Source organism: Ptychodera flava, chromosome 4, assembly GCF_041260155.1.
Source record: "Ptychodera flava strain L36383 chromosome 4, AS_Pfla_20210202, whole genome shotgun sequence".
Classification (NCBI taxonomy): domain Eukaryota; kingdom Metazoa; phylum Hemichordata; class Enteropneusta; family Ptychoderidae; genus Ptychodera; species Ptychodera flava.
The window spans coordinates 8,708,727-8,734,240 of NC_091931.1; the positions used below are offsets into that span (position 1 = coordinate 8,708,727).

A 25,514-nucleotide genomic window follows, 5' to 3' on the forward strand; every position below is an offset into this window, starting at 1 on the left:
TTTGCCAATTCTGCAGTGATTTCAGATATTTGTTTAAAAAGTGAACACTTCGCCATATATACCGAATATAATAAAGGGTTTGTTGTTTTGGTGAGACTAGAAATAGTTTGTAGTGGTGTATATTTCATTTCGAGAGCATGCGGATGGTCAAAAATTGTAAGTGGTAATTTTACACCATGTTTGTGAAACTCTACCTATTAAGTTTGGTTTTGTTCACAAAGTACATGAGCAGTGCATCAGGTTGTTGCATTTTAGAAAAATATTGACATGACAGCTAGAGTCTGTACCGTTTCTTGTACAGATTCACCTCCTTCAGTTGAGAGGCAATCTGATATTCATGGTTGACTTAACAATTTTTGTTTTTGCTTACTTGCCAGTCAAATGACATGTCCACGGAATCAGAATCTCAAAGTGAAAACTCCATGGTGACGATGGAAATCGATAGCTCAAAGGAAAGTCCATGCTTGAATTCGACTTTTGTGAAGAGCCCAGATGTGGAGGAGGAAAATCCTGTGTTGCCAAGGAAAGCACTCAAGACTGTTTCGAAAAACACTGACAAGGCAGAGGTTAAGAAGAAAGCTGCCAGTTCTGACATTTTCAAAAAACCTTCTAGTGCTCTCCTTGTGAAAAGACCCAGACCTGATGGCAACGACATCAGCAACCAGGGACTTGCCAGCAAGAAAAAAAAGAAACTTTTGAATTCATCTGATACGTCTTATTTCAAACCTGTTGTGTAGAGAGACATTACATCATAGCTGATATTGCATACAGCTGAAAAAATGTAGATGTTTTGCTTTGTAATGTCCTTCAGACATACAGCTGTAGCACTGGTCGTTCAAGAGACACATGCAACTGCCAACATTTGATTTACGAGAAGAATATAAATAGCCAAGCAAAACCATTTTGCTTTAGGGGAATAACTACACTGCCAAGATAGACCAATTACATTTTGGTAACATCAAGTTTTATGAGGTTTACAGAGACAGTCTTTGCATGCTCTATTCCAATTCAAATGAAATATCATTTTTCTTCAAATTGAATCTTTCCTTCATAGAGGTAAAAAAGTCCCTTAAATATAATAATATGTCTATTTTATGAAAGCTAGAGACCTTTATGTAGTTTAGTTTTTCGCAGATGTGCATGATTGAGTGTGTAATGTTTGACAATCTCGCTTCTTTAGCACTTCAATTTAGTATTTTTGTCAACCGCTGTAGTATCAAAATGTCCAGCATGCTGTACCCTTGTATTTCAATAGTTTAAACTACAGAATGACATAGCAGATAATTGTTATAAAAAAACTTATGGTCATTTCAGAAGCTCAAGCATGCTATTAGATAGAAAGCAGATATCAGAGAAAATGCATGCACTGCAATTTAGTTGAAGAAATGATTGTCAGTAAACAAAGTCACAGACTGCCAATGCAGTAGTATAGGCTCAAGCCCTGTGCAAATGTTTGTTTGTTTGTTTGCTGGATGTTGTCAGTGTTTTGTATATATTTGTGCCTGAAAATTTTCTTGTGCTGTCTGTCAACTTTTTGATTTCAATGAAATCTTGTCACAGATAATTTGCATACATTTTGACAATACATGGTATATGTGGTTTCAGTGGAGTGTGTGAATAAAATCTAAAGCAATAGAGATTACATGTTAGACTGTAGCATTTTGTTCAGCTCCACATGCTTCACTTTGCATGTCCTCTTTTCCTTGCCATGGGAAGTCCTGTCAATACAATACCTGTCACATTGGTTTCCTAGTGAAGCTAGTGCTTAATAGGATGGATATGAGCAAATCACTATTGCAGGACCAGTATTCCAATACATTTAGTGACCTTCCCACCTACATGTAGTGTGGCAGCCCAGTATGCAGTATTGTCCCATTGAGGGGGTACTTCCATAGAAAGGTATCGCCCGAATGGGTCACTTACATTCACAGAAAAATCTCTTAACATGAGTTGATTTTTCATCCAAAAAACCTCTAAGCATGGGGTCGATAACAAAGCAAATGTTCAATGCTTCATGCTTTAGGAAAACCGTCACATGCAACAGAATAAAGATTAAAATTCCCAAAATTTGTCAAGCAAATTCCTAACAATGGGTCGTATTTTTGGAATATACATGGGTAGATATTTTCAACTTAGGTGACACACCGGTCCCCCTGTATGAAAATATCAGGAGTACCCCTCTAGGGAGCATATTGCCTCAATTAGTTTTGATTATAAAAACTTCTTGCTCATGGTGTCCCATCATGTTCTGGAGCAACTCATGACAGGGAGATAAAGATCATCCCCTCAAAGTTACATCACAAAAAATCAATCAAAAGAACTGAAGTTCATAAACCTAGTGCCAAGTCACATGCCTTGGGCAGGGCACGGTCTTAAACTATGAATGGTTGGGCATGCCGTAGGCACACAGGGTGCACATACTGGGGCCTCCAATGAATGACTGCATTCCGTCAGAACAGGAACTTGAAACAAAGATTTAAGAAATACCAAGGACATCACTCATTTCACTTTCATGAAGGGTTGTTATCACTTCTTTGCGTGAAGAAATTCACATTTCTACCACTGGAGAATTTGCCCAGTTAACTTTCATGTAGTGTTGTAGTGAAGCTGCTGCAGTGGAGACAACAATGTATGACACATCCACAAGAATAACACCATGAGCATATGATTTAACGGTAGTTTGTTAAAAGAACTAGGTGTAAGTCCAACTACAGTGCTAGGTACCAGGTAGAGGTGAAACTGGGTCATGAGAGTCGTTTTGCAGCAGATAAAAAAACACGACCCTGTTCCAAATAGAGTTGATTTCTAAAAGTTTGACATTGCGATTCCACATAGGGAATCTTAATCAGGAATCTAAAAACAAGATGAAGATTCCCTATGTGGAATAAAGATGTCAAAGTTTTAGAAATAACCTCTATTTTGGCATATTATTTGCAAACACATGCCTGCTGGCCTTAAATTTGGGCTGTAGTTCCTGTTTTATTACCTCTTGTGTCTGGCAGCTACCAGAAGTACAGTGTACATTATCATTTCTTCAGGTAATGTGAGATAGTCAAACAGCTAGGTGTCTCTGGTAACTCACAGTTATGTGAGGTAATGAAAGAGTGCTATATCTCTGTTCGCCTGGCAATATCTGCTCACTGGTTTGCTGGGCTGTGCAAGGTGAATTCATGGGTGTGGGTCACAAAATTACAGGTCCCAGACATTGGACAACTGGATTTGCTCCCCCTAGATGGCCTTTGTTTGAATTCTTTTTGCTGACCAAACCTGATCCATGGCTGCAATGAGGTAACTAGCTAGATGAACAGTACACCATTTGATCTATACAGAGGAGCATTGTCTACTTTGAACTTGCAGCAGAACAGCAGTACACCCTACAACCATTCTTGGGTATGTTTCGGCCACAACATCACAAAACATTGCTTGCAGATCAAAGGATTTATTCATCAAGCAAAATTAATTTCTACAACCTGTGCTTCTGTTCATGTTAATTTATTCATATCACTGATTAGTCATGGTGGACCAGTTATGTGGTCATATGCATGACTGCACTGTCCAATCAAAATCACTCTCTCTTAAAAAAGACAAAGAAACAAAATCAAAGGCCAGGTTACATACAATGTCAACATCCAGCAAATTCCACAGCAGGCTTACATTGCAGATGGTGTATTATCATCAAAAGATATGTGATCATACTAGGATTGCATTAAAAAATTATAAAAACAATTCATTGTTCCTACTTCACCTAAAATAAATAAAAAGTTTGTAACTTACAGAATATTGTAGGATAAACACTGCCTCGTTCAAAAAAATTAAGGTAAAAATTACGGTATATCCGAGTTTACTTTTCATGGAATATGGAAGAACAAGTTGAGAAAATCTTTTGCTTGTTTCATGCAGACTGCACTTAATAAATACCCAAGTACTACAAATTCAGATCAGTCTCATAAAGTAAAATGACTAGACGGTAACAAGACTAAAGAGGATATTTTGAGAGAAATCATTCAAAAAAGCACAAGTATTGTCTTTTTGAAGCAGTTTTGAAATAGTATTTGAAAAGCAGGTCACATTTGAGCTTACAGATGTCAGGCTATTTGAAGGAATATTCTGGTAAGAATTACTCTCACAGAGTCTCACAGCCCTTCATTGCCAATGGGCTTCCTCAATGAATATGCTGAGTGAGACCTGGCTCAGGGATCCCTCTTGTAGCACTGATATTTTGCTACAAGGTGCCTTGTTTGCTCTGTGAGTGTTGCCTTTCCCTACCACTCAAAGCACATTAGTACACACTGCAGAATGGAAGCTGCCCTCATATGAAGGGCTCTGAAAGAGTCTAGAAATAGACCACACTGTCTGTTCATCTTATGAAAATTTATCTGTAAACATGAGCTCAGTAACAAATGTTTAGAGCAGAAGCCCTCAATCTGGTTGTCACATAAGCACTTGTTGACATTGACAGTTAACATGGTGAGTCCTTTGTTCTCCTTGAAAATTGTCCATTGATAAATTTGTTAAAAGATACAGCTGATAAAAAACCTCCCCTCACAATCCTGAAATTCATTCACCATTCATCATCTGAATCATCTTCTACTGTTCCTCTGATGGTCTTCTTGGGTTTGCTTTTAAGTATTGACTTGGACTTGCCACCAGGCAGTGGTGGCTCCGTCAGGTTTCCAGAATAGTTGATGACTCCTGCACAGCCTAGTCGCCATTCCAGCATCTCTGTTGGAAAGTCGTCTGTCCCACCAACATCATCAAATCTGTAACAATTACATGAATGAGAAAATAAGAGGATTGTTCAGAATTTTCTTCCAATGATTGCAATGGATTCTGATAGCCTTGAAAAATCCTAGGGGACATAGTGCCTCTGATTTTGACAGTATGCTTAAAAATTTGGAACAAACTTTGCTTCACATAAGCACAAACCTTATCTTATAAATTATGATTGTATTTGGGAAGAAAATGAAACCAACACAAATTTGAGTGTTGTTGACAGCACTGATTATTTCTGTTGATCATATTCAACAATTCACATCACGTCCTGATAGAGAGGATTTTTGACAGCATCCAGTTTCTTGTTTTGCCTGTCTGTATGAAAAGTTGAGAGACTGACTGATTGAATATACACAATATGAGTCATTTCACTTGGGAGCAATTTTGTGCACGCATCCATTTTGTTGAAATTTGTTTTACATCATTACCGTTTAATGTGAGTAAAAATGTTGTTTCATAAAAAAGAGTACATCGAATGGTAGTTTTGATGTCTTCAATTTGAGATGGAAGCACATCAGAAACATGAAATTTTTTTCTTCATTACCTTGAAAATGTTATCAATTCATAAATGGATGCAGAGAGGGCATTGCAATAGCAGATTGTTTCACCATGACAGAGATTGTACTGAACAAAACTCACCCTACAACATAGTCACACGTTTTCCCATCTTTGATCAATGCCATCGTTGGAATGACTTTGATTCTAAGTCTCTCTGCCAGGAATGGGCTTTTCTCCGCATTGATTTTCAGGAAGCGCGTCTCGATATGTTTAGGCGCCAGGATTGAAAGGTGCTTATCCACAATTTTACAACGGAAGGTACTGTCTTTGTAAAAATGGCACACTACATGTTTGCTCTTTTTACATTCATCAAAGAACTCCCTCTCGCCCGGCAACTCTGAGTACTGTCCATGTCCAATTTTCAGCCATTCCTGTTTTTGTTCATGTTCCTTCTTCATCGCTGCCAGGCGGCGCTGTCTCAGCTTTTCCATGTCGTCATCATCCATTTGATCAAGTCTTTCAATTTCTGCATCCACTTGTCCCTCAATGATTTCTGTCACTTTCATAAGCTGCTGCTGCAGTGCAGCATCTGCGGTGCCTGCCATCTTGTCTTCTTTGTTTTTCACTTTTCCTATAAAAATGAATATTTTCACTTTATTTGGAGGAAAAGGTATTAGTGAGACCAAAGTGAATTGAGTATTAACTGTATTATACTTCAAGATTATCCCAATAAGAATGCTTCCAATGACTGTATTTTCCATAAAAGCTAACCCACACCACTTTAAGAAATCTGGACTCAATTTATCAGATGTAAAGGCATGACAAATTTCATATCTGGGTCAAAAACCTTTCCGTAGTATCAGTATGGTAAGTCAAGTTTTGAGTTATCATACCAAAACTGCAGAGAGCTTCTGGAAAAATTATATCTATGAGTCAAGGCATATAGTTCAAATCGCTCAATATGGAACCAACATCAACATTTCCTGACAGAAAATACTGTGAGTATTGAAAACAAATGGCCCTGGTGTTAGTAGTTATCAAATTTAATGATTTAAGATGCTTTGACGGTTGCAATGATGACGTTGAAATGAGTTTCCTAACTGCACGACTGGAGCAATCTCATTGATTACATTGCATCTGGCAGTCTCTTTCATCAGTGTTGGTCTAATTAAGGCTTCTGACATGGCACTGGAAAGATTGGGAACTACTGCCCCTGTTTTATCTCAGTATGACTATGTTTATATACTTAGGGAAACCCCGGTACCAGCCTAGAGCCAACAATTGAAGCCCCCATCAAACCAGGTCCACATTAGCTGACCCCACTATTACCCAGTACTCTGACAGTACCATGCACTTGACAGGATGACTTTTCACATTCCCATTCCACACCAAATCCAGTGAAAGGATAGATGCACTGTTGTTGGACAATATTTTAGTGGTCTTCTTCAGTGAGAATATGACTTGAGTTATTTGGCTTTATCATTCAATTATGTCAATAAGCTGATACTCCCTATCAGGTTTCTGTATATCATTGAATTGGAAAATTATGAAAACCTAATTTGTTCTTGTTTCCGGTACATACTAGCAAAATGTATCTTAATTCTTCGTACCTAATAAGGTGAGAACAAGTTTCTGTTAAATGACATTATTCAACTACGGTAACATAGTTCCTTAGTCCCCCTCCCATTCAACACTCTCCCACGATTATGTAGGATCGTGGGTCTCTCGCATGGTAGGATCACTGTGGGATGAGGGACTGTGCCGTGAGTCACTACTCTATTTCTATCAATGATGGCGATAGCAATCGAATTTTAAATTGGGTGCATGTTCTCAGTCGCTGCAGTTTCCCCGGCGGTAAAAGAAAATTGATGTACATAGTTGTGAGCGTTCATGAATCTGATGTCCTGATGAAGTATAAATTCAGATTCACCATGGCTTCGTAGAAATTTAGACAGAGTGTTTTTAGGAACTATTGTGTACCTCTCTATTTTGATTGTTGTCATGGCACTTTCAACACCGACGTCGTTCGACCCAACACGTCGTGAGCTTAGCCAAACGATACAAAAACATTCCACCTGTGTAATTAATATTTTACATTGTGATGAACGTGCTATTGGAAAACTTAGCCTTTTCTTCTGAGCGCTATTTATCGTGGTCCGAACATGTATAGACGAGCCTCAACCACACACACAGGCAGTCTACACGCCGCGGACATTTCTTTTTCACAGTGACATGTATCTTAGATTCACAAGATATTTCCTAGCATTCTTTAGCAATTTCTTACGTCACATAGTCATGTACTTCACATTGATAAAAACGGCCGTGCAGCGGGTAGAAAAATCTCACCTGTTTATAAATAGTGGGTGACAAGACTTCGCACAAAAGTCAAAATATATCGGACGAACGTTCTTCCAACATCTATACTGTGCCAGTCATCCTATAAACCGGGAAACATATCTTGTGATTGGTTTCTTTTCTTGACCTTGGTATGAAATGTCCAATCAAAGACGACTTTGTTAAGTAGCCCTATAATATCCCAGAATGCAATTTAAGTTGAAAGGTTATAATTAACAGGGTCACAGGTCATACAGTGATGTTGTCACGTTATACGCGTTGAGCAGCTGAAAATCATGTGACAGAAGCTTGGCTCAGGAGCTGGTACGGTCCTGCCCACTCTCGATTTCAAAATGCTACAAGTAGACATGATTTCGCACGCATTAAGCGTATTCATGATTTTACTGACGGTGATATCGCTCCAACTTGTAGCTGGTGAAGGTAAATATTTCCTTGGTTTTGTTTTATTTCATCATGATTTGGAAAGAAGGGCCGTGTCACTGTCAGTGTAGAGTGAACTAGCTTGAATTGACTTGAATCACAGGGAACTCAGTCATCAGGTTGTTGTTGTGTTTATATAGTTATTTGCCAATAAAACTGAAGAATGCTAAGCTGTTGTTTCAAGTAGATTGATGTCGTCGCAAAAACATGAAAGGAAAACCATCAATAATCAAAGGAATTCTACGGCTGCAATTTGAAGTTGTGAGCAGCGGCAGTACGCCGTACGGTATTACAGTGCCGACCGTTACACCACTTCAATACCAATACTTTATCATGGATTGGGGAGGAGCGCAACGTTTGGCACTCTACTCATACCATTGAAGTCCAATTATGACGTTTATTGAAGATATGACAATTATTGATGCAACAGTAACAACTAATTTGCATTCTTCAATTTTCTTAGCAAAAAATAAAACATCAACATAAAACAAGAACAACAAACCATATTTCTATGTTACCTGTAGAAGGTTGGTCAGACTATCTGCTCCAGGTGAAGAGGTAAAGGGAATTGAATATGCAACTGAGATTACATGTAAGACAAGGAGTACTACAGAACTGCACACTTTTGCCTTCTCAAAAGTTCTTTAAAAAAATTCAAATACACACTTATACCGGTAGTTCACTTGAACACTCATCGTTGAATACTCCCTTACTGCCTTTATCACATTATTTGCAGATAATTTGCAAAAGCTTTGCTCGAATATGTTTGTTTTTTGCCAATATGCGCAATGTGTATGCCCGGATTTACATCAACAGACACCTGCTCCCAGGACATGCATAGTGACCAAAGTTACCAATAATATCATTAATACAAGAAAAGTACATATTTCCGACAAGTAATAAAATAATTATTGTGGGATACTTTTGTGAGGGTGGTTTTTTCTGCAAAAGTCAGTGTTTTTTCTTTTCGTTCATGTTTGTTTTCTTTTAATAGAATTGATTTGCAAACCTTGGGTGATTTACAAAAAAGTTGAAAAAAAGTGAAATTTATTTAGAAATGATTATGTTCAGAATTATTAGGGACTAATAAGAGACTATTTTTCAGAAAAAAATCAACAGGGAACTGCTCGCTGATATTCATAGTCATCCTTCCCATCATCCAATGCAAATTCCCTTCTTTTGCATTCTTGGATCATCCTTGTCTTTCCCACTCAGACCAAATGCCATGGCCTTGTTTTGGTCTTCTGTGTCTTTGTACAAGTTTCGATGCAGGGCTAAAGGTAGCTTCATAGGTATACAGCTTCTGTCGTCTGCACACAAACTTCACATTGTCAGTAAATTAAATTTTAAACAAAACATTAAAATCTGATATTGGGTGCTGGAGAAGATAATCAAAAGCAGAGTTAGACAAAGATCAGAATGCATACCGTACTGTATTATTTTCAACATGCACAGTGTGCTCCGTGACCTTGCAATCTATTTGCATTGATCAAGGTAACTTGGACATTTTAATTGCAGCATGTATCCAACTAGGTACTTTGAAACCTGGAAGAGTTAGGAAAGTGTAGAGGTTTAGTTGCCAAGAACATGGAAAAGTTTAGGGAAAGTATGGAAATATCACTCCCGCTATGGAAAAAGAGTAGTTTTTGGCAGAATAAACATTTCTGATGTGTTTTTGTTATTCCTGTATGCAGAAGTCAAAACTCGAGTAAGAACAATCTCTAGGTAGCTTGAAGTAATTATTGGTATTTAGTATTTCTGCAAAATGCACAAATATTCAAGAAAAGTAAATTTATTTGAATGTACTTATATTTTATTTGAGCAACAATATCACTACAACTATTCACTTCTATTAAAGTTTATTCCTTTGCTTTTCAGACAAAAGAATGAATGTTTTATTTGTAGTGTATGATGATTTGCGACCCACGGTTGGTTGTTATGGTGGTGAATATCCGTACATAACCCCCAACATTGACCAACTTGCAAAATACTCAGTCAGATTCAATAAAGCCTATGCCCAGGTGAGTCAAATGTCAAAGTATGATGTAGTATTTTGCTTGAATTTAGTTATCCTTGAAATGATATGAAATGAAAGGTTTGTTGATCAGTATTTTCAGCCACTTTTCAATAGTCACTTTCAACTAAAATGATCTGTACTATAAGAAGAGATTTAAGGGGGTGTTGCACATCACTTTTATGCAAAATTTGATTCAACTGTCAATAACATACTAACCAAAGATTGAAATGTTGATAGGGTTTAATTTTCAGCATGATGAGGAGTCATAAGTTGGATGAGAAAGCTGTGTAAATTTATGCAACTGTCACCAGATTTCACAGATGGCTTCTTTTTCCAACACTGCTAAAGAGTATACACCTCTCTGGCTGGACCATATTTTGTGAAATTTTCACATTTCTTTTTTCAAATATCACACAACTATCGGCAATTTTATTTGGCAATAAAACTCTTACATTTGACATAATGAGTCATTTCTATTTTGCCTACAATGATTTTAATCACTTTTTGAATGTCAGTCTTTCAATTCCCACCATTTAAGAATGAGAATAGATAATGCAAATCAAAGTTGCAGGGCTTTGTATACATAAACTCTTATTTCAAATGAGATATTGAATTTCACAAAGTAGAGTCAAATATAAGTAATTTTTATCATTAAGAATGCCAAAATTTAGTTTTTTACCCCAAATACGTAGCCTTTCATACTTGAGTACACTTTTACTACTACTGTAAAACACTTTGAATAAGCTTTATGCTTTCTTAATGTTTTCATATTTTAATCACAATCAACAGGTTTTTAATTTAGCTAAAGAGACATCCTAACCATTGTAAATACAGGAAAAAGTTTAAATTAACAGAATCTTAAATTAATAAATTGACAGAGTTAGCTAAATTAACTGAAAAGGTATGTTTTATAGAATACTAAATGTTTGATTATCTGCTGTTTAAAATATAAAATATAAGAGTACTTGTCATCTTTGATTGGAAATATTGCTGTAAAAATGTTTGTTGGTGATGTGTAATGCCATCTTAACTGTTGAATAACATTTATTTGCCCAGATAGTGCAACAAAGATATTGACATAATCACTTTGCCTTTCTTTGATTGTGAAGGAGGTGCTGATACCGCCTACTGATGTTCACCATTCCTTGTTCCCTGATGGAAAGAATATCCTCTAATATTTGTGCAGTATGGTCCACCATCCTTTACACTCACAGAGCATAGGGTGAAATTCTGACAAGAAAGTGCCACCCGTAATACTCCAAACCATATGACAATACAGTTGTGACATCTGCTATTTAGACAAAAAAATTTGAAAGGCTTCATGTGAAAGGCAAAAATTATGTAAAGCTGTGTTAATACCATTATTAATGGTCAGGTCTTTAAAAGAAAACTTATATGGGCAATTGTGTTGCATAGTATTAGTACAGTATTTCAAAATTTGTTTTGAAACAACAACTTTTAAGGTATCCATGACAACAAAAGGAAAGCATCACATGATATGAGAGCAAATTTAAGACTTTTGTGATTCAAGAACTTGGATTTTGCATTTTGTATTCAGGGAGTGTATGCCCTGGAAAGTCCTTGAATTTTAAAGCCTCCTGAAAAGTCAAGGAAAAGTCCAATGAAGTTAGGTCATGGAAAATGCTGGAAACTTGATACACCACCTAAGAATTTTGAAAATCATAACATGATCTGAAAAAATAATAAATAATAAAAATAATCCTAAGAAAATAACATTCTGGACCTCAAAAAGTCCTTGAAAATTGCCAAAAATGTCCTTATAAAAGTCCTTCAATTTCACTGACTTTGAGTGTATGGACCCTGGTTTTGTAATGTGATCACTTTGATGAGACCAAATGTTATACTGTGTTGTGAATGAAATCAGCATATCATGTAACATGCATGTCAGTTTTGAATGCCATGGGAAACTGGTGCAGAAAACTATTGACAAATAAAAGATTTGTTATCAAAGAGTTGAGTCTGCCTTTTAATGAAACAATTCAGTATTCAAGTACTGCATCACATCGTATCATGTGTACTTTCAGCAAGCTGTTTGTGGTCCCAGCCGAACATCCTTCTTGACTGGCAGACGTCCAGACACAACAAAGCTTTACGACTTTGGTTCATACTGGAGGGAGTTTGCTGGAAATTTCACAACGATTCCCCAACACTTCAAGGAAAATGGTTACTTTGCAGCATCAATGGGAAAGGTCATGCATCCAGGTATTAAAGAATGATAACAGTAAACAAAAGTTAATCATTTTCTTGAGGGCCCACTTCTGAAAATGTATTCATGATAATAATATTATCATGAATACATTTCTCATAAAAAAAAGAACAAAGACACTCATGCAGACAGCCAAACACTACAGACATAGACCCTGTTCATGACTGGTACCACATTCTACCACTACAACCACTTCACCCTGAAATAAAATTACTGAGTTATTAAAGATTTCTTTTTGTGTGTCATTGATTAACATTAAAACTGCCCCTAAAATCTCAAAACTGCCCCTTTATTTTGATAGGTGGGGCACAAAATGCCCCCTTTAAATAACATGCAGAGAAAACACTGTAATATTAATTAAAGTTTCACTAGTCCTGTTTCACTGATCTGAAAATAATAAAGAAAAGATTTGGTCTTCCCTCCAAATTTTTTTTGACATTTTCATATGAAACAAGTCTTGTTTTATCAATTTCAGGTATTGCATCTAATAACACGGATGATTACCCATACAGCTGGTCTCAGCCAGCTTATCATCCATCGTCTCAGAAATATCACTGGACACCGGTTAGTATCTTTGTATTTTTCAACCATTTGCCCAATACAAGTCAAAATTTTTTGAAGTTGTACTGAAAATTTTGTCTGTTTGCTGACATGGTTGCTGTTTACAGAACACAACACAACACAACAGGTTCTTGTTCTCAGAGTCTTCACCAAAACATACTGAGTTACACAGTATTTACCTTGTCAACTCAGTCCCTATATGTGTTTGTCTGCATAGTTATTGCTGACAAGTGAATTCTGGTGTGGACTAGAGTTCTAATGTTAACTATATCAGTGAATTTAACACATATAGAGATGCTGTGTTGACAAGCTTCATAGCGGATGTTTCAACATGCTTCTGGGAGTAGGACAATAACTTCCTGTTGACATATAAAACCAATAGCTACAGGTACTGGCCCTTTAACCTGAGTTTTTAATTCCATGAGATGTCAGACAACATTAATCAGACCAACTGCTTTTAATAACAGTAGAGAATACATGTGTTGTAATGACCCCTAAAAATATGTTACCACAGTTTCAGAGACTAGACTGTTTTGCTGCAGGTTTCATAGAAAACCTCATTTCAAGTTTCACTCTTTCATATATTTCCTGAAGCCGTCTGTTTGAAGATGTATGTTTGACTAGAGTATCTTGTGTACATCTGTATTTGCCATTTTATGTGAAAACATGTGCTATTCTACCTTCTTGCTTTTTGCCTTTCACTTTTCATTTCTAGATTCTCCTTTTTTACCAAAAAGACATAAAGAATATTTCTTTCTTGTTGTTAAAAAAAATCACTGTACCTTTGTGCGCAAATGATAGTTTTTTCTATGCTGATACAAACTAAATTTGAAACCATGAATTACTGGCATGGATCATAGGGTGGTATCTGATGGTCCTGTTTGGTCTTAGTCTTGTCCAGGTCCAGGTGGAAATCACTACAGAAATCTCTGCTGTCCACTTGATGTGAAAGTTCAACCAGGTGGAACACTGCCTGATATTCAAAGTACTGAGTATGCCATGGAAATGTTGACCAACATATCCCAACAACACCAAAGCCAAAATCCAGCAGATAAACAGCCCTTCTTCCTGGCTGTCGGCTATCACAAACCTCACATCTCCTACAAGTATCCCAAGGAGTTCCAAGATCTCTACCCATTGTCCAGCATCAAGCTGGCGCCAAACCCAACACTTCCTCCCAAGATGCCTCATGTTGCCTGGGAAACAATGATGATGATAAGGAAAAGAGATGATGTCAAAGCCTTGAACTTGAGCTACCCATTTGCTCATGTGCCAGATGAATTTCAGGTATGATTAAGTCGCTATGTTTTTTCTGGTCCCCAGTGTTGTCCTTATATTTAAAAGTACTGGGTAATTTAAGAAAGTAGACGGTGGACTGCGAGGAAGCGAAGCGACCGAGCGGCGAGTGAGCGTAGCGAACGAGGGGGGAGAGCGCGAGAGGGGGGGTGTCCACCCTCTTGCAAGGCAAAAAATGAAATTTTGGAGTGGAAATGGTGTTCTCTGGTGGTATCTGAGGTGACATTTAGCTGAGACTGAAACAGATATAGTACTGTCAAAAAAGTACAACAAAAGTACTTTTGTTGTGTGTGTCTTAGACGTGGCTCACATACAACAAAACAAACAAACACGATTGTGTTTTTTTTGTATTATTTAGGACACACTTATGGTTTTATTTGCAGTGAAGATGTAACATTTAATCTTCAAGCCGCACTTTTCAATCCCAGGTTTTCGCATTAGTGGAGTTCTCCTCCCAGTCAAACGCTTGGCCAGTACGATGTTTGATTTCTATAACATTGATTACACAAACTGATCTCAACCTTTTGTCACATTTTGCTAATCCTGCAAACAGAGTTTATGCAAGCTTTTGATTGACGGTCTGTTCAAATCGCCAACGGTCATTGATTCCCACCACAGACGCTCGAATTTCCTAAAAAATTGTCTTCCAGTCGCGTTAGACTTTGAATATAACCACAGAGTTCGATCGGCATCAACTTCGCGCTGACCGCTTGGCAGTCTGTCTGCGTTTTTGCGGCGGGGAAAACTAAAAAGTTGCATTTTCTGGAGCGTGTGCCCGCGTGTTGCCTGTTTGGTGTCCACTTACACAATGAACGCCGCCATACCTTGGCGTCCTTTTAAAGGGAGGCTCCGCCTTTAAATCACCCGCTGTCTGCTCATTTCATTGCTCATTTCCCATTCTTCATTACCACATAGTAGTTTCCCCAAACCATCAAACTCATTCTATTCTACACATTTGCTTTTGTTAAGAAAAACATCGGTAAGATAATTCGCTGTAACAGTGTTCGCATTAACGAAAAAAAAAGGCGTATATAGAAAACTCAACAATGAAAAAATGCGTAGAGAGTCGATCCAATGCGTAATAATATTACGCATAGGATTGAGTCTCTACGCATTTTTTCATTGTTATGAGTTTTCTATACGCAGACGGTTGCGAAAGCGCTCTCTGCGACTGAGCCTAGGCGACAACAAGATGAGATGAGTGCCCGCTTAACATTAAATTTGTTGCAACATTTCTGTCAATCACTCATTTTATGTGGAAAGTTTCGGATTCTCTGAGTGTAGTCTGAAAAATCGGCATCGTCGAGTCAGAGGCACGTTACCATGTCAGTCAGCTAATTTTCAGGCTAGCGATAGTTTCTGAAACTTATGTTACAAAAGTGATTGACAGAAATGTTGCAACAAATTAAATGCAAACCGCGCACGATCATCGCGTCTCGCTGTCCCAAAATTTGATCAAAGCAGATATGCAGCAAGGCGTCGGAAGGAAACAACTCTATTTTCTTTCAAATTTGCTCCACGAGTCCGTGAAAAAAAATGATTCAGAGGGTCCATCGAAAGACACTATCGGGCAACCCAACATGGAGAACATGGAGAAGCGCAGTGAAATTGAACCCATGCCGGAATCCACGACGTATTGTCCTGTTGTCTTAAGCAACAGGGGATCAGCGCCACGGTGAAGCCGTGAGCCGTGACGATGATGCGCCGGTCGGCAACGGTCGGCAACACACATGCCTGTCACCGTGGATTCTAGTACGTAAAAATAATCAATGAAAAAAATACCCATTCAAATAAACAGTTGCTTCTAAAAAAATCAGTTCTAGCTCATTTTTTTTAAAATCTAGAAAATGCGTCGGTATTGCTCTGAGAATAACTTGATTTGTTGAGAAGATCATACTCGTAGTGACCGTGACGTTGGCAGCCAGCGCGGCGGCGGAAAACTAGCTGCAGTCTCATGAACTTCGAATCGTCGATCAAAATCACATCTTTTCGGCGTTTTTTTCTCACAAATTCAGCGAAATTGAAGTTTTTCATACATAAACTAAATATATTTTTGGAATCAAGTATACCTTTCGAACGGGCTTTCTTCGGGTAAAATATTCCATCGGCAAGGTGCCAGTGGCCGACGCCACATTTCTTTTTGACGCCATCGTTAAAAATCATGACCTAAGATGACCTTCATACTAATCAAACCAATTACACTGCTCGTAACAAAGACAGCACCATAGGCGCGTCCATCAGCCAATCACACTATAAAATATCGGTCACAAAAAGCCACAAACGGGTATTTAGAAACTGTTTTATGTTTGTGCAGTTCCATGCGGGGAAAGGGGTCGCGAAACTGCTAATCGTACGCGTGTGCCGTCTAACAGCTGGCAGTGCAATCCCGAAATTACAGGTCTATAAAATAATCTAATGACGTTAAAAGTAGCCGGGTTAAAATGCAAAACAGCTGGGTTATTTACCCGGCACCCAGCTTCTAAGGACAACACTGGGTCCCATCAATGTCTTGCATTTCACAGATATTTATTGTAATGTGTGGAACATACTGGACTGATACAACTGCAGAAAATATAACTAAGTGTTATTGAAGGTTCATGCACAAAGTGACTTCTCAGAGCTACAAATTGTAAATGACTATGATTCTGTTAGGTTTCTTTTGTACATGTCATTTGAAGCTTTGACAAGCATAGAAAATTTTAGTTGACGGGACTTTATTTTTCCATGGCACATCACACAATTTCGTTCCCATCTGACACCCTGTTTTTGTGTTACATATTCCAATTTCTTCTTTACAGTTGAAAATAAGACAGAGTTATTATGCATCGACAACATTCGTTGACAGTGAGCTTGGTAAAGTGTTAATGCACTTGGACAAGCTTGGATTTGCTGACAATACAATCATAGTAGTGTTTGGCGATCACGGTAAGAATGGTCTTGTCACAGTTTTCACAGCAATGCTTAGATATGGAACAGCAGAGCTCACTCATAGCTCTTTACTTTAACCCTTTTCCAGTTCTACGACAGTTATCTCTGGAACATGTATTCATTGGACACTAACTATAACCTAATCTCCAACCCTTTGTGCAACTATGTCAATGTTGTGAATGTCTCAGTGATAAATGTTCTACTGTAATACTGCCATAGCAAGTCCCTCAAAATTAATGCAAATCATCAACTTGAAGGTGTCTGGAAGATTAGCTTGCATACATATCACTATTATGTCAAGTCAGTCTTTAAACGCATGTCTTGGCAAACAAAGTCTGTGAAAATCATGGTTATGTATGTATTTAGGGGTTGTCAAATCGGTAAAAAGGCATTATATGGATATGGTATCAGGTTATTGACCAAAGAACCCTGTGAGGTATTATAAACAGAGCCGCCTTATGCACTGTGTGCACAAACTGCACCAACTGTATGACTCATTTTTCATTCATTTGGTTTTGAAATAAAAATTTATTTTGACACAGTTTGCTGTTGATATTATGAAAAATGAATAGCTTTTTGGAAAGTCAATTGCACCATAAATTCTCTGTATACGGAGGATCAAGCAGCAGGTCAGTGGTGAAACACACCACACGAGACTCCCATATATTGAATACTGAAACCCAATACAGTGGTTTACAGCATAATAATATGTTTTATTGGATTTTAATGTCTAATTTGACTGATTAGGGATTCATGAACCAACAGGAAAAGTCTTAGAATGGTGTCTGTGATACTCAATTCAATCCAAGTTCTTGTTTCTTGATGTACTCATATTACAAGTAGTACCTATGAAAGTAGCACTGATAGTATCCGATTTCTTTTCTCCTTTACTTTGATCATTTACTTTGCAAAGTTGAAAGGACTGTTGGTTAAAATTTTAATTTCTGCTTCTGATAGGTTGGTCACTTGGAGAGCACCAAGAATTTGAAAAATATCAGAATTTTGAAACTACCACGAGGGTTCCGCTGATTGTGTACGTGCCTGGAATGACGGACAAAGGAACAGGACCCAAACCACCGGGAAAGAAATTCCCCTTCATCAATCCCTTGGAAAACACATCAAAGATTGACCCAAGTTATCATGGAAATGAAACAGACATCAAGGCAAGAAAATATAATGCCGAAACAGATTATGTGCAACCACAGAAATCAGGACTTGCAAGCGATGACTTTGTTGAACTTGTTGATCTCTTTCCAACACTGTCAGAGTTAGCTGGATTGAAAGTTCCACCAGTATGCCCTGAAAATCCATTCAAAGTAGATTTCTGTTCAGAAGGGATCAGCTTCGTGCCAGTCATAGAAAATTTGGTCACAAGGAAATATGGTGCTTCCTTCACATGGAAAAATGCCAGCTTCAGTCAGTATCCTCGCCCATCTGATGAACCTCAGCCAAATTCTGATCTCCCAGATTTGAGAGACATCAGGATTATGGGTTACACCATGAGAACTGAGAAATATCGCTACACTGAGTGGATTGGCTTTGACCCAACTCATTTCAAGGCTGACTGGTCTGAGGTGCATGCCAGGGAGTTGTATCTGTACGATTCTGATCCCAATGAAGACAACAATGTGGCAGGAGATCTTCAATATCAGGATCTGGCAGCGGAATTATCAGAGAAGTTGAAACTTGGTTGGCGAAGTGCCATTCCTAAAACTTGAGACAGTCACACTAACTGTGACTGTAGGGACTGTTGCCTTACAAAACTCAAAGTGAAGGAAGATGAGATCTTGAACATTTACAATATTGATGAAGGATTTGTTTTTTATTGACAAGCTTTAACATTGTACTGCAAATATTTTCAACATAAATAAGGCAAGAATGATGTTGTTGAAATTCCTACAGCATGTTTCTTGTTTTCTTTTTGCATTTTTTACATATGAAAGGTATTGATTTTTTATTTTATTTTGACAATCTGGAAACATTATTCAAGCTTTTACTCCAGACATTCCGCATTTGTCCCCATAGTGTACTTTCATATCAGTCCATTCTTTAACGTCTTCTGCTTATGAATTGAATCTCATCCATCAATATTTTGCATAGTGAACATAATTTTAATATTTTAAGAGAAGAAAACAATCACGTAGGAAAAACCTATACTGATCAAAAAGTAATGCTGTTTCGTGAAATGGTTGATGAAATATTTGATATTACTCTACCAGCTGTACTGATTTCTATCTGTTGTCTTCATCTAGGATGAGTTCTGCAGTCTCAAGGAAACATTTATAAATTTCTGCTGAAGAAGTTTGATATATTTTGATTTCTCCTATAAATCCTGTACAAGTATGGATCATGTGTGCCTTATTTTTCAGTAAACAGAAAGCGCAAGCTATTGAAAGAAGTAAAATGTTGAATCAATATATCACTGATGATGTTCGTGGTTCATTTTGATTAGGACTGGTTTGATCAGCTACAATTTGTAATTAATTTGTTTATGTATAGCATACGGAGGTACATTTGGATCTGTCTGCAATCTGCTGTTTGTGTTTATGCATCGTGGTCGGCCACAGGGTATTAAGGAAACATTACTGAAGAGATTGGCATGATTTTAATCTTCATTTTGAATCTTTGACATTCCTAATAAAACATGTATTTGCCTCTTTAGTCCTTGGAAGTGGGTCAGTGGAAGGACTATGGTTGTTAACAGTGGTTTCTGATGCACTGCAAACTCTCTTTTAGTTTCATGAGGTTTGCAAATTGATTTGTCTGATGATTCTATTATTTCAAGGCAAATTATTCCAAATCAATTATTTCAACATGGTGGGTACTCTGATGAGGCTTATTTATATCTGAGGGTATAGTACAGCAATGAATGGATGTTATTGCAAAAAAGAGCAGAAACCATTGGTAACACAGAAACACAGTCTTCATGGACTATGGTATCAAATCATGCCAAGTTTCATGAGGAGTGTCTATTTTCAAAATAGACACTCATGAGGAATGTCTATTTTCAAAATAGACACTCATGAGGAGTGTCTATTTTCAAAATAGACACTCATGAGGAATGTCTATTTTCAAAAGAAGAATCATGACAGCCCTCAATTCCTAATTAGTTAAACTAAGTATAGCTAGTAGATGTTGCACCAACTTTTAAGGACCAGAGATTTATGAGTACAAAAACTTGTTTCAGTGATGATTTTGTGAAATCTACGCCCATGGTGTGTGACTTTTGATAGGAGACAAACCAATATGTCAAGCCTAGCAGCAGACTTTAGATTATCACATCAGTGTGTTTGGAGAATTATAGATTATCAGTGATCATGTAGTGAACCAATCAAATTATATAACAGAGATTCATCAATGCTGCAGTATCTCTTGATTTTGAATCACCTTGGGCCTGCCACGTGCACCGGAGGGCAAAGTCCATTTAAAACTGGGAACCCCAAGGATGGAGGTGGGTTCTCTTACTTAAAACCAAAGTATATCAAAAGGATGTTGGTATAATGAATAGGGTTTCATCTATGAATAGTACAATTACAACAGTTCAATGCAGGCAACTTCTCGACAGTTTTTGCAACTAGCATTTCTGTCTTCAATTTAGCAAAAGTTGTGGCAAACAAGCAACAAGACTTTCGCATATGCAACCGGCGGCTGTGCTGTGCAGCCAAATACCAGAATATCTTGCCAAGCAATGCTTCTCAAACTCCGTAGTGTGATACATAGATACAGAGATGGTGATTAGTACATTTGAAGCTGTGCTACCTTTCAGAGCAATCAATGTGCCAAAAAATATGGCAATTGTTAGAAATGAAACATCTACAATATCAGTAAATTTACAATAATTGCATAATGGATAAGGCATTAATACCAATAATAATGTATGTAACCCAAGCAAAACACCTGAAGAAAGTGAGAACTTTGAGAAAAACTGCATGAGAGGAAATTCTAGAGTTTATTGAAATCAATACCTATATTGAAGGTGTTAATCGTGTCAAAGTATTTGGAAAGACTCAACTATAAGTAATGAAACATGATAGCATTGGGAATAGCAGAGGCTATTGTGAGCTCTAGCAAAAGGGCTGGTATGTTATTAATGTTATGACAAAGAACAGAACACTAGTACAGGCTTTTTGTCAGAACCTTTGCTCTGAATATAATCACGAGTTGCCATTGTGAATGGCTTTCTCAACTGCCATACCTGAAACTGATGGTCAATTTGAAATAATGTCTAAAACAGTGCTATTTGACAGTAGTATAGGGGTACATAAATCAGCCATGGTCCATTGCAACAATCAAACATACAAACAAATAAAAGAAACTAACAAATACACAAATTAGTAAAACAAACATACAGACAAAAAATAACCAAACACACACACACACACACACACACACACACACACATATATATATATATATATATATATATATATATATATATATATATATATATATATATATATATAAACAAACAAACAAACAACCTAAATATATGAGAAAATAATAAATTGAATAAGAATTGAATAACGGACTGAACAATAATAAATTGAATAAGAATTGAATAGTGGAATGAACAACACATGCAACATATTCAAGATGCGATGTCAGTATCACTATTCTGGAGTTTTCGGAGAGGTGATACTGACGTCGTATCTTGCAGATAGATGTTGCTCACGTTTTTCAAACAATTACTCAATTTGTTGTTTTCTCTATACCTTTATTTTTAAGTTCATTGTTTGTTTGTTTGTTTTGTTGTTTGTTTATTTGTATGTATGTATATATGTTTTTGTTTGTTTGTATGTATGTATATTGCTAATTTGTTTGTTTGTATGTTTGTTAATAATCGCAATCATACCAATCCATAATCCAATAACACTAGGTCAAAATTTGTAAGACAATAGTTGTAAACATAGACACAAAACAGCACAGAACAGACAGTAAATAGACGGTACAAACAAAGTCAAATTCATGAAAGAAAGATATATGGACCTCTGGCCAAAAGACCAAGAAGTGATGTCAGGTGTTTCGAAAATAGTAAGCGCATCCTGCCCCACATGTGGCACCCGCCATATATCAATCTGTAAGTCAGATAGGTAGTGGTCACTAACTAAGGCCCAATGTCACCGATGCCATCAGTGATCATTTGTCGAAGAGAGATATTGTATTTATCTACCAGCTTGCGATACCTGCCAAAAAGCGTTTGAATGTAGAGACAAGTCTTGCTCTGGTGTAACCTTGATTTAACAGTTTGAAAGAGAGATGGCCATGTCTCTCTACAAAATCACCATATGAACTGCATGCTCTTGCACATCGTATAAGCTGGGAAATGTATACCCCATAAGCAGGTGAGAGTGGAATATTACTGATGAGGTGTGGAAAATTAATTATACTAAAGTTGAAATCATCTCTCTTGTCATATAGCCTAGTAGAAAGGTGACCATTGGAGTCAAATTCAAGTAAAATGTCCAGATATGAAGCAGAAGAGGCCGTTTCTGTAGTTTCTTTAATCTCCAATTCTGGAGGATAAATCATAGCGAGATATTTACTGAATTCAGAGTTATTCAATGAAATAACATCGTCTATGTATCTAAATGTTAGGTTGAAAGTACGAGCTACAGAGACCTTTTTCTGCTTGATAAGGTTCTGGATAAATTCTGCCTCGTATGAGAACAGAAATAAGTCGGCAAGTAAGGGAGCACAGTTAGTGCCCATGGGAATTCCTATACACTGTTGGAAAATACTGTTGTTTATACTTTTGTTTATACTGGCTTCCTTGAGTTGGCGGAAGTGACGGCCCGGCCGTCCCGGGCCGATCCTTACTGCCGATGTCGTCAGGTGGGGCATTTTTTGGTGAAGAATGTCGCTTCGCTCCTCGCTGGACACTTTATTATGATTATTACGCTTGAGCGAATCGACGAGGTCTTGAAGGCGAGACTGTGAATTCGGGTTCATATCCAGGTCATCATCTTCCACTGGCAGAGGATGAAGCGTTCGAGCACGGTCGCCTCTCTTCTAAAATCCTGCTCTGCGCCTAGGCGCACCATAGACGTGTGTAGATACGCGTTTCGTGCGTATCTACACACGTCTATGCGCAGATCAAGATTGTAGAAGACAGGCAACTGTATGGTCCGAGTGTAAAACAGTCGACGTTCGCTTCCACTTCCGCCTGGGATGGGACCATGGACTTGCCTGATGTCTGTGGTGTCAGGTGCGCCCTCAGCTACACACAATGGAAAGAGGGGCCAGTCGCTCGCCGCAGCCCGGCCCGCCGCCCTGCTGCGGTCGGTCGCCTTGAATATTGTACTATTCGTACATTGACGCCGGACGATAACCCTTCACTAGTCATCGAAGACTGAAGGATGGAGAGGATTTACCCGAATACGAAAAAACGTATCATGTGAGATACTGCATCGACAAGTTAGGTCGTTTAGATATCTCGGCAGCTCTGCAAGGTGGCTTGTTGGTCTAGTGGTACGATTCCTGTTTCGGGTACAGGAGGTCCCGGGTTCGAATCCCGGACAAGCCCCATAATTTTTTACCAGAGAATCCAACCGGCTTTACTGAGGTGGTGATGAGATCAGAAAGGTATACGTTTCTTCAACTGAAGTGAAATCTTTCTCACGCAACGGCTGTGACGGAGCATCAAAAGCCGCGGGTGTTCGTTGAGAAATGTAAGGAAGTAATATAGCCGTAATGTATTCATCTCGTGTGATAGGTTCTGTCACCTGATGTGATTGTGAAGTCAAGTTTATAATTGTCACAAGCTTTTCTTTGATACCAAGTAGATAATACAATGAATAAGTCATTTCCCTTCTCAGTTTGGAGAAGGGAAACCGTTTGGAGCTGGAATTAATTTAGTCAATATGGTAGAATATTTTTTTTCAGAGGGTATTCAAGCAAAGAGGCAAAACCATGCCTTGAAGTTGACACACATTTTAAATAATCATGATTATTGTGATCACTGCGGATTTAACCTGCCTGAGGGCAAATGACTTTGATAAAAAGTTTAAATTTAGAGCTTGGTATTTGATCTCATGGTTGACAAAGATTGGTCTTAATATATATATATATATATATATATATATATATATATATATATATATATATATATATATATAATATATATATATATATATATATATATATATATATATATATATATATATATATATATATATATATATATATATCTCGAAGTATACAGATGTCCTCGTGGGAAATTACAGTGTTCGATGCTAAAGCAGAGCGTTATAATAATTACACAAAATCGCTTCAAGTACAAAGTATTGATATCTGTTACTATGCATGAAACTTAAGTAACAGATATCATTACTTTGTACTTGAAGTAATTTTGTGTAATTATATATATATATATTTATATATATATATATATATATATAATATATATATATATATATATATATATATATATATATATATATATATATATATATATATATATATATATATATATATATGATTGCCCATTTGATTTGGGGGGAGAGCTAGAGGACTTTTGAAAAACAATTGTTGGTGGCCATTTATTTGAAAAAAATTGTCTGCTCATTGGCCAGGGAAAAAATGTTTCAAGGAAAATTAGACTGTAAAAACATATAATTTGTTGCCATTTACCTGAAGACAACAGATTGTGTCTTCAGTAGTCTCTGGAGCTGCTGCCTATGACAGTTAATTTATACAGCTCAACTTTCATAGATCGGTTGATGTAAATCTTCTGCATAGGATATGGTATGTGAATGGTTTATTGGAAAATATACAAGCAGACACCTGAGTAATGCATGGATGTGAACTTGAATTCTAGTTATTTGCAAGTTGTTTACAAATGCGTTACTGCTAAATGTCAGACAATGCATTGTCAATGTTTGTCAAATATCAGTTTAATACACATATGCATGTTAAAGTTTATCATTTTCTCTTGAACCGATTTTTATTGCAAAAGAAAGTACATGTACTTGTATGCCAACAAAATATGTGTTGAATGTCATTTGATAAAATATTTCTTAGTGAAGAAAAAACTTTTCAACTACAACTCAATCTCAGTAAATAATTTTGTTTCATGACATTCATTGCACATGTAATTGCATTACTGGAACTCAAGTCTTCTGTCACACATGTTGACATTGACTTGGTTTTTAAAGAATTATGGAAATTGTAAAAGATATAACCTGGAAACACTTTCAACATCCTGACAGTTTAATTGTAAACAACATATATTACTTGATCTGCGTCATGGAAAAATGTTCTGGTACCTCTTTATAAAGCTAACATTGTCACTCCAAGTCACCCCAATTTTTATAGTGGAATCAATCATTACGTGACTTGCTAAACTGCACCTACCACTATGGTACACTGGTAGTTCCCAACTGTCATCTGTCCACCACACTGGAAATAGCACAACATGTGTTAAAATGCCATTGGTAATAA

General features: G+C 37.2%; 3 protein-coding genes and 1 non-coding gene across 4 annotated transcripts in view; 3 read left to right on the forward strand and 1 right to left on the reverse strand.

The window, feature by feature from the left end:
• LOC139130821 (chromosome-associated kinesin KIF4-like) overlaps positions 1 to 1,642 on the forward strand; it is a 30,631-nt gene extending 28,989 nt beyond the window's left edge. Inside the window, exon 29 of the mRNA XM_070696617.1 lies at positions 378 to 1,642. Within this exon, the coding sequence (XP_070552718.1) occupies positions 378 to 737 (360 nt within the window). The 3' untranslated portion in view covers positions 738 to 1,642. The remainder of the gene's footprint in view (positions 1 to 377) is intronic.
• Positions 1,643 to 3,476: 1,834 nt separating this feature from the next.
• Positions 3,477 to 7,755, reverse strand: LOC139130828 (thioredoxin domain-containing protein 9-like). Its single transcript, XM_070696625.1, has 3 exons — positions 7,618 to 7,755; positions 5,413 to 5,902; positions 3,477 to 4,760 (listed from the first exon to the last, which is right to left on the reverse strand). Exons 2-3 carry the CDS (start codon positions 5,874 to 5,876, stop codon positions 4,562 to 4,564), a joined length of 663 nt encoding a protein of 220 aa, XP_070552726.1. The 5' UTR covers positions 5,877 to 5,902; positions 7,618 to 7,755; the 3' UTR covers positions 3,477 to 4,561.
• Positions 7,756 to 7,821: 66 nt separating this feature from the next.
• LOC139130827 (iduronate 2-sulfatase-like) lies at positions 7,822 to 19,490 on the forward strand. Its single transcript, XM_070696624.1, has 7 exons — positions 7,822 to 8,046; positions 9,925 to 10,067; positions 12,109 to 12,286; positions 12,766 to 12,854; positions 13,743 to 14,138; positions 16,946 to 17,072; positions 18,033 to 19,490. Exons 1-7 carry the CDS (start codon positions 7,959 to 7,961, stop codon positions 18,791 to 18,793), a joined length of 1,782 nt encoding a protein of 593 aa, XP_070552725.1. The 5' UTR covers positions 7,822 to 7,958; the 3' UTR covers positions 18,794 to 19,490.
• A 4,036-nt stretch (positions 19,491 to 23,526) lies between these two features.
• On the forward strand, positions 23,527 to 23,598 carry Trnap-cgg (transfer RNA proline (anticodon CGG)). Its single transcript has one exon. It is a non-coding gene; the product is annotated as a tRNA-Pro (tRNA).
• The last annotated feature ends 1,916 nt before the right edge of the window (positions 23,599 to 25,514 follow it).

Excerpts from the sequence above, each read along its gene's own strand:
- LOC139130828 (XM_070696625.1), bottom strand. The coding sequence starts at position 5,876 with ATGGCAGGCACCGCAGATGCTGCACTGCAGCAGCAGCTTATGAAAGTG. Across the intron at positions 4,761-5,412 it reads ACGTGTGACTATGTTGTAGG|ATTTGATGATGTTGGTGGGA; the intron begins GTGAGTTTTGTT and ends TAATTGTTACAG.
- LOC139130827 (XM_070696624.1), top strand. The coding sequence starts at position 7,959 with ATGCTACAAGTAGACATGATTTCGCACGCATTAAGCGTATTCATGATT. Across the intron at positions 10,068-12,108 it reads TCAATAAAGCCTATGCCCAG|CAAGCTGTTTGTGGTCCCAG; the intron begins GTGAGTCAAATG and ends GTGTACTTTCAG. Across the intron at positions 12,287-12,765 it reads GGGAAAGGTCATGCATCCAG|GTATTGCATCTAATAACACG; the intron begins GTATTAAAGAAT and ends TATCAATTTCAG.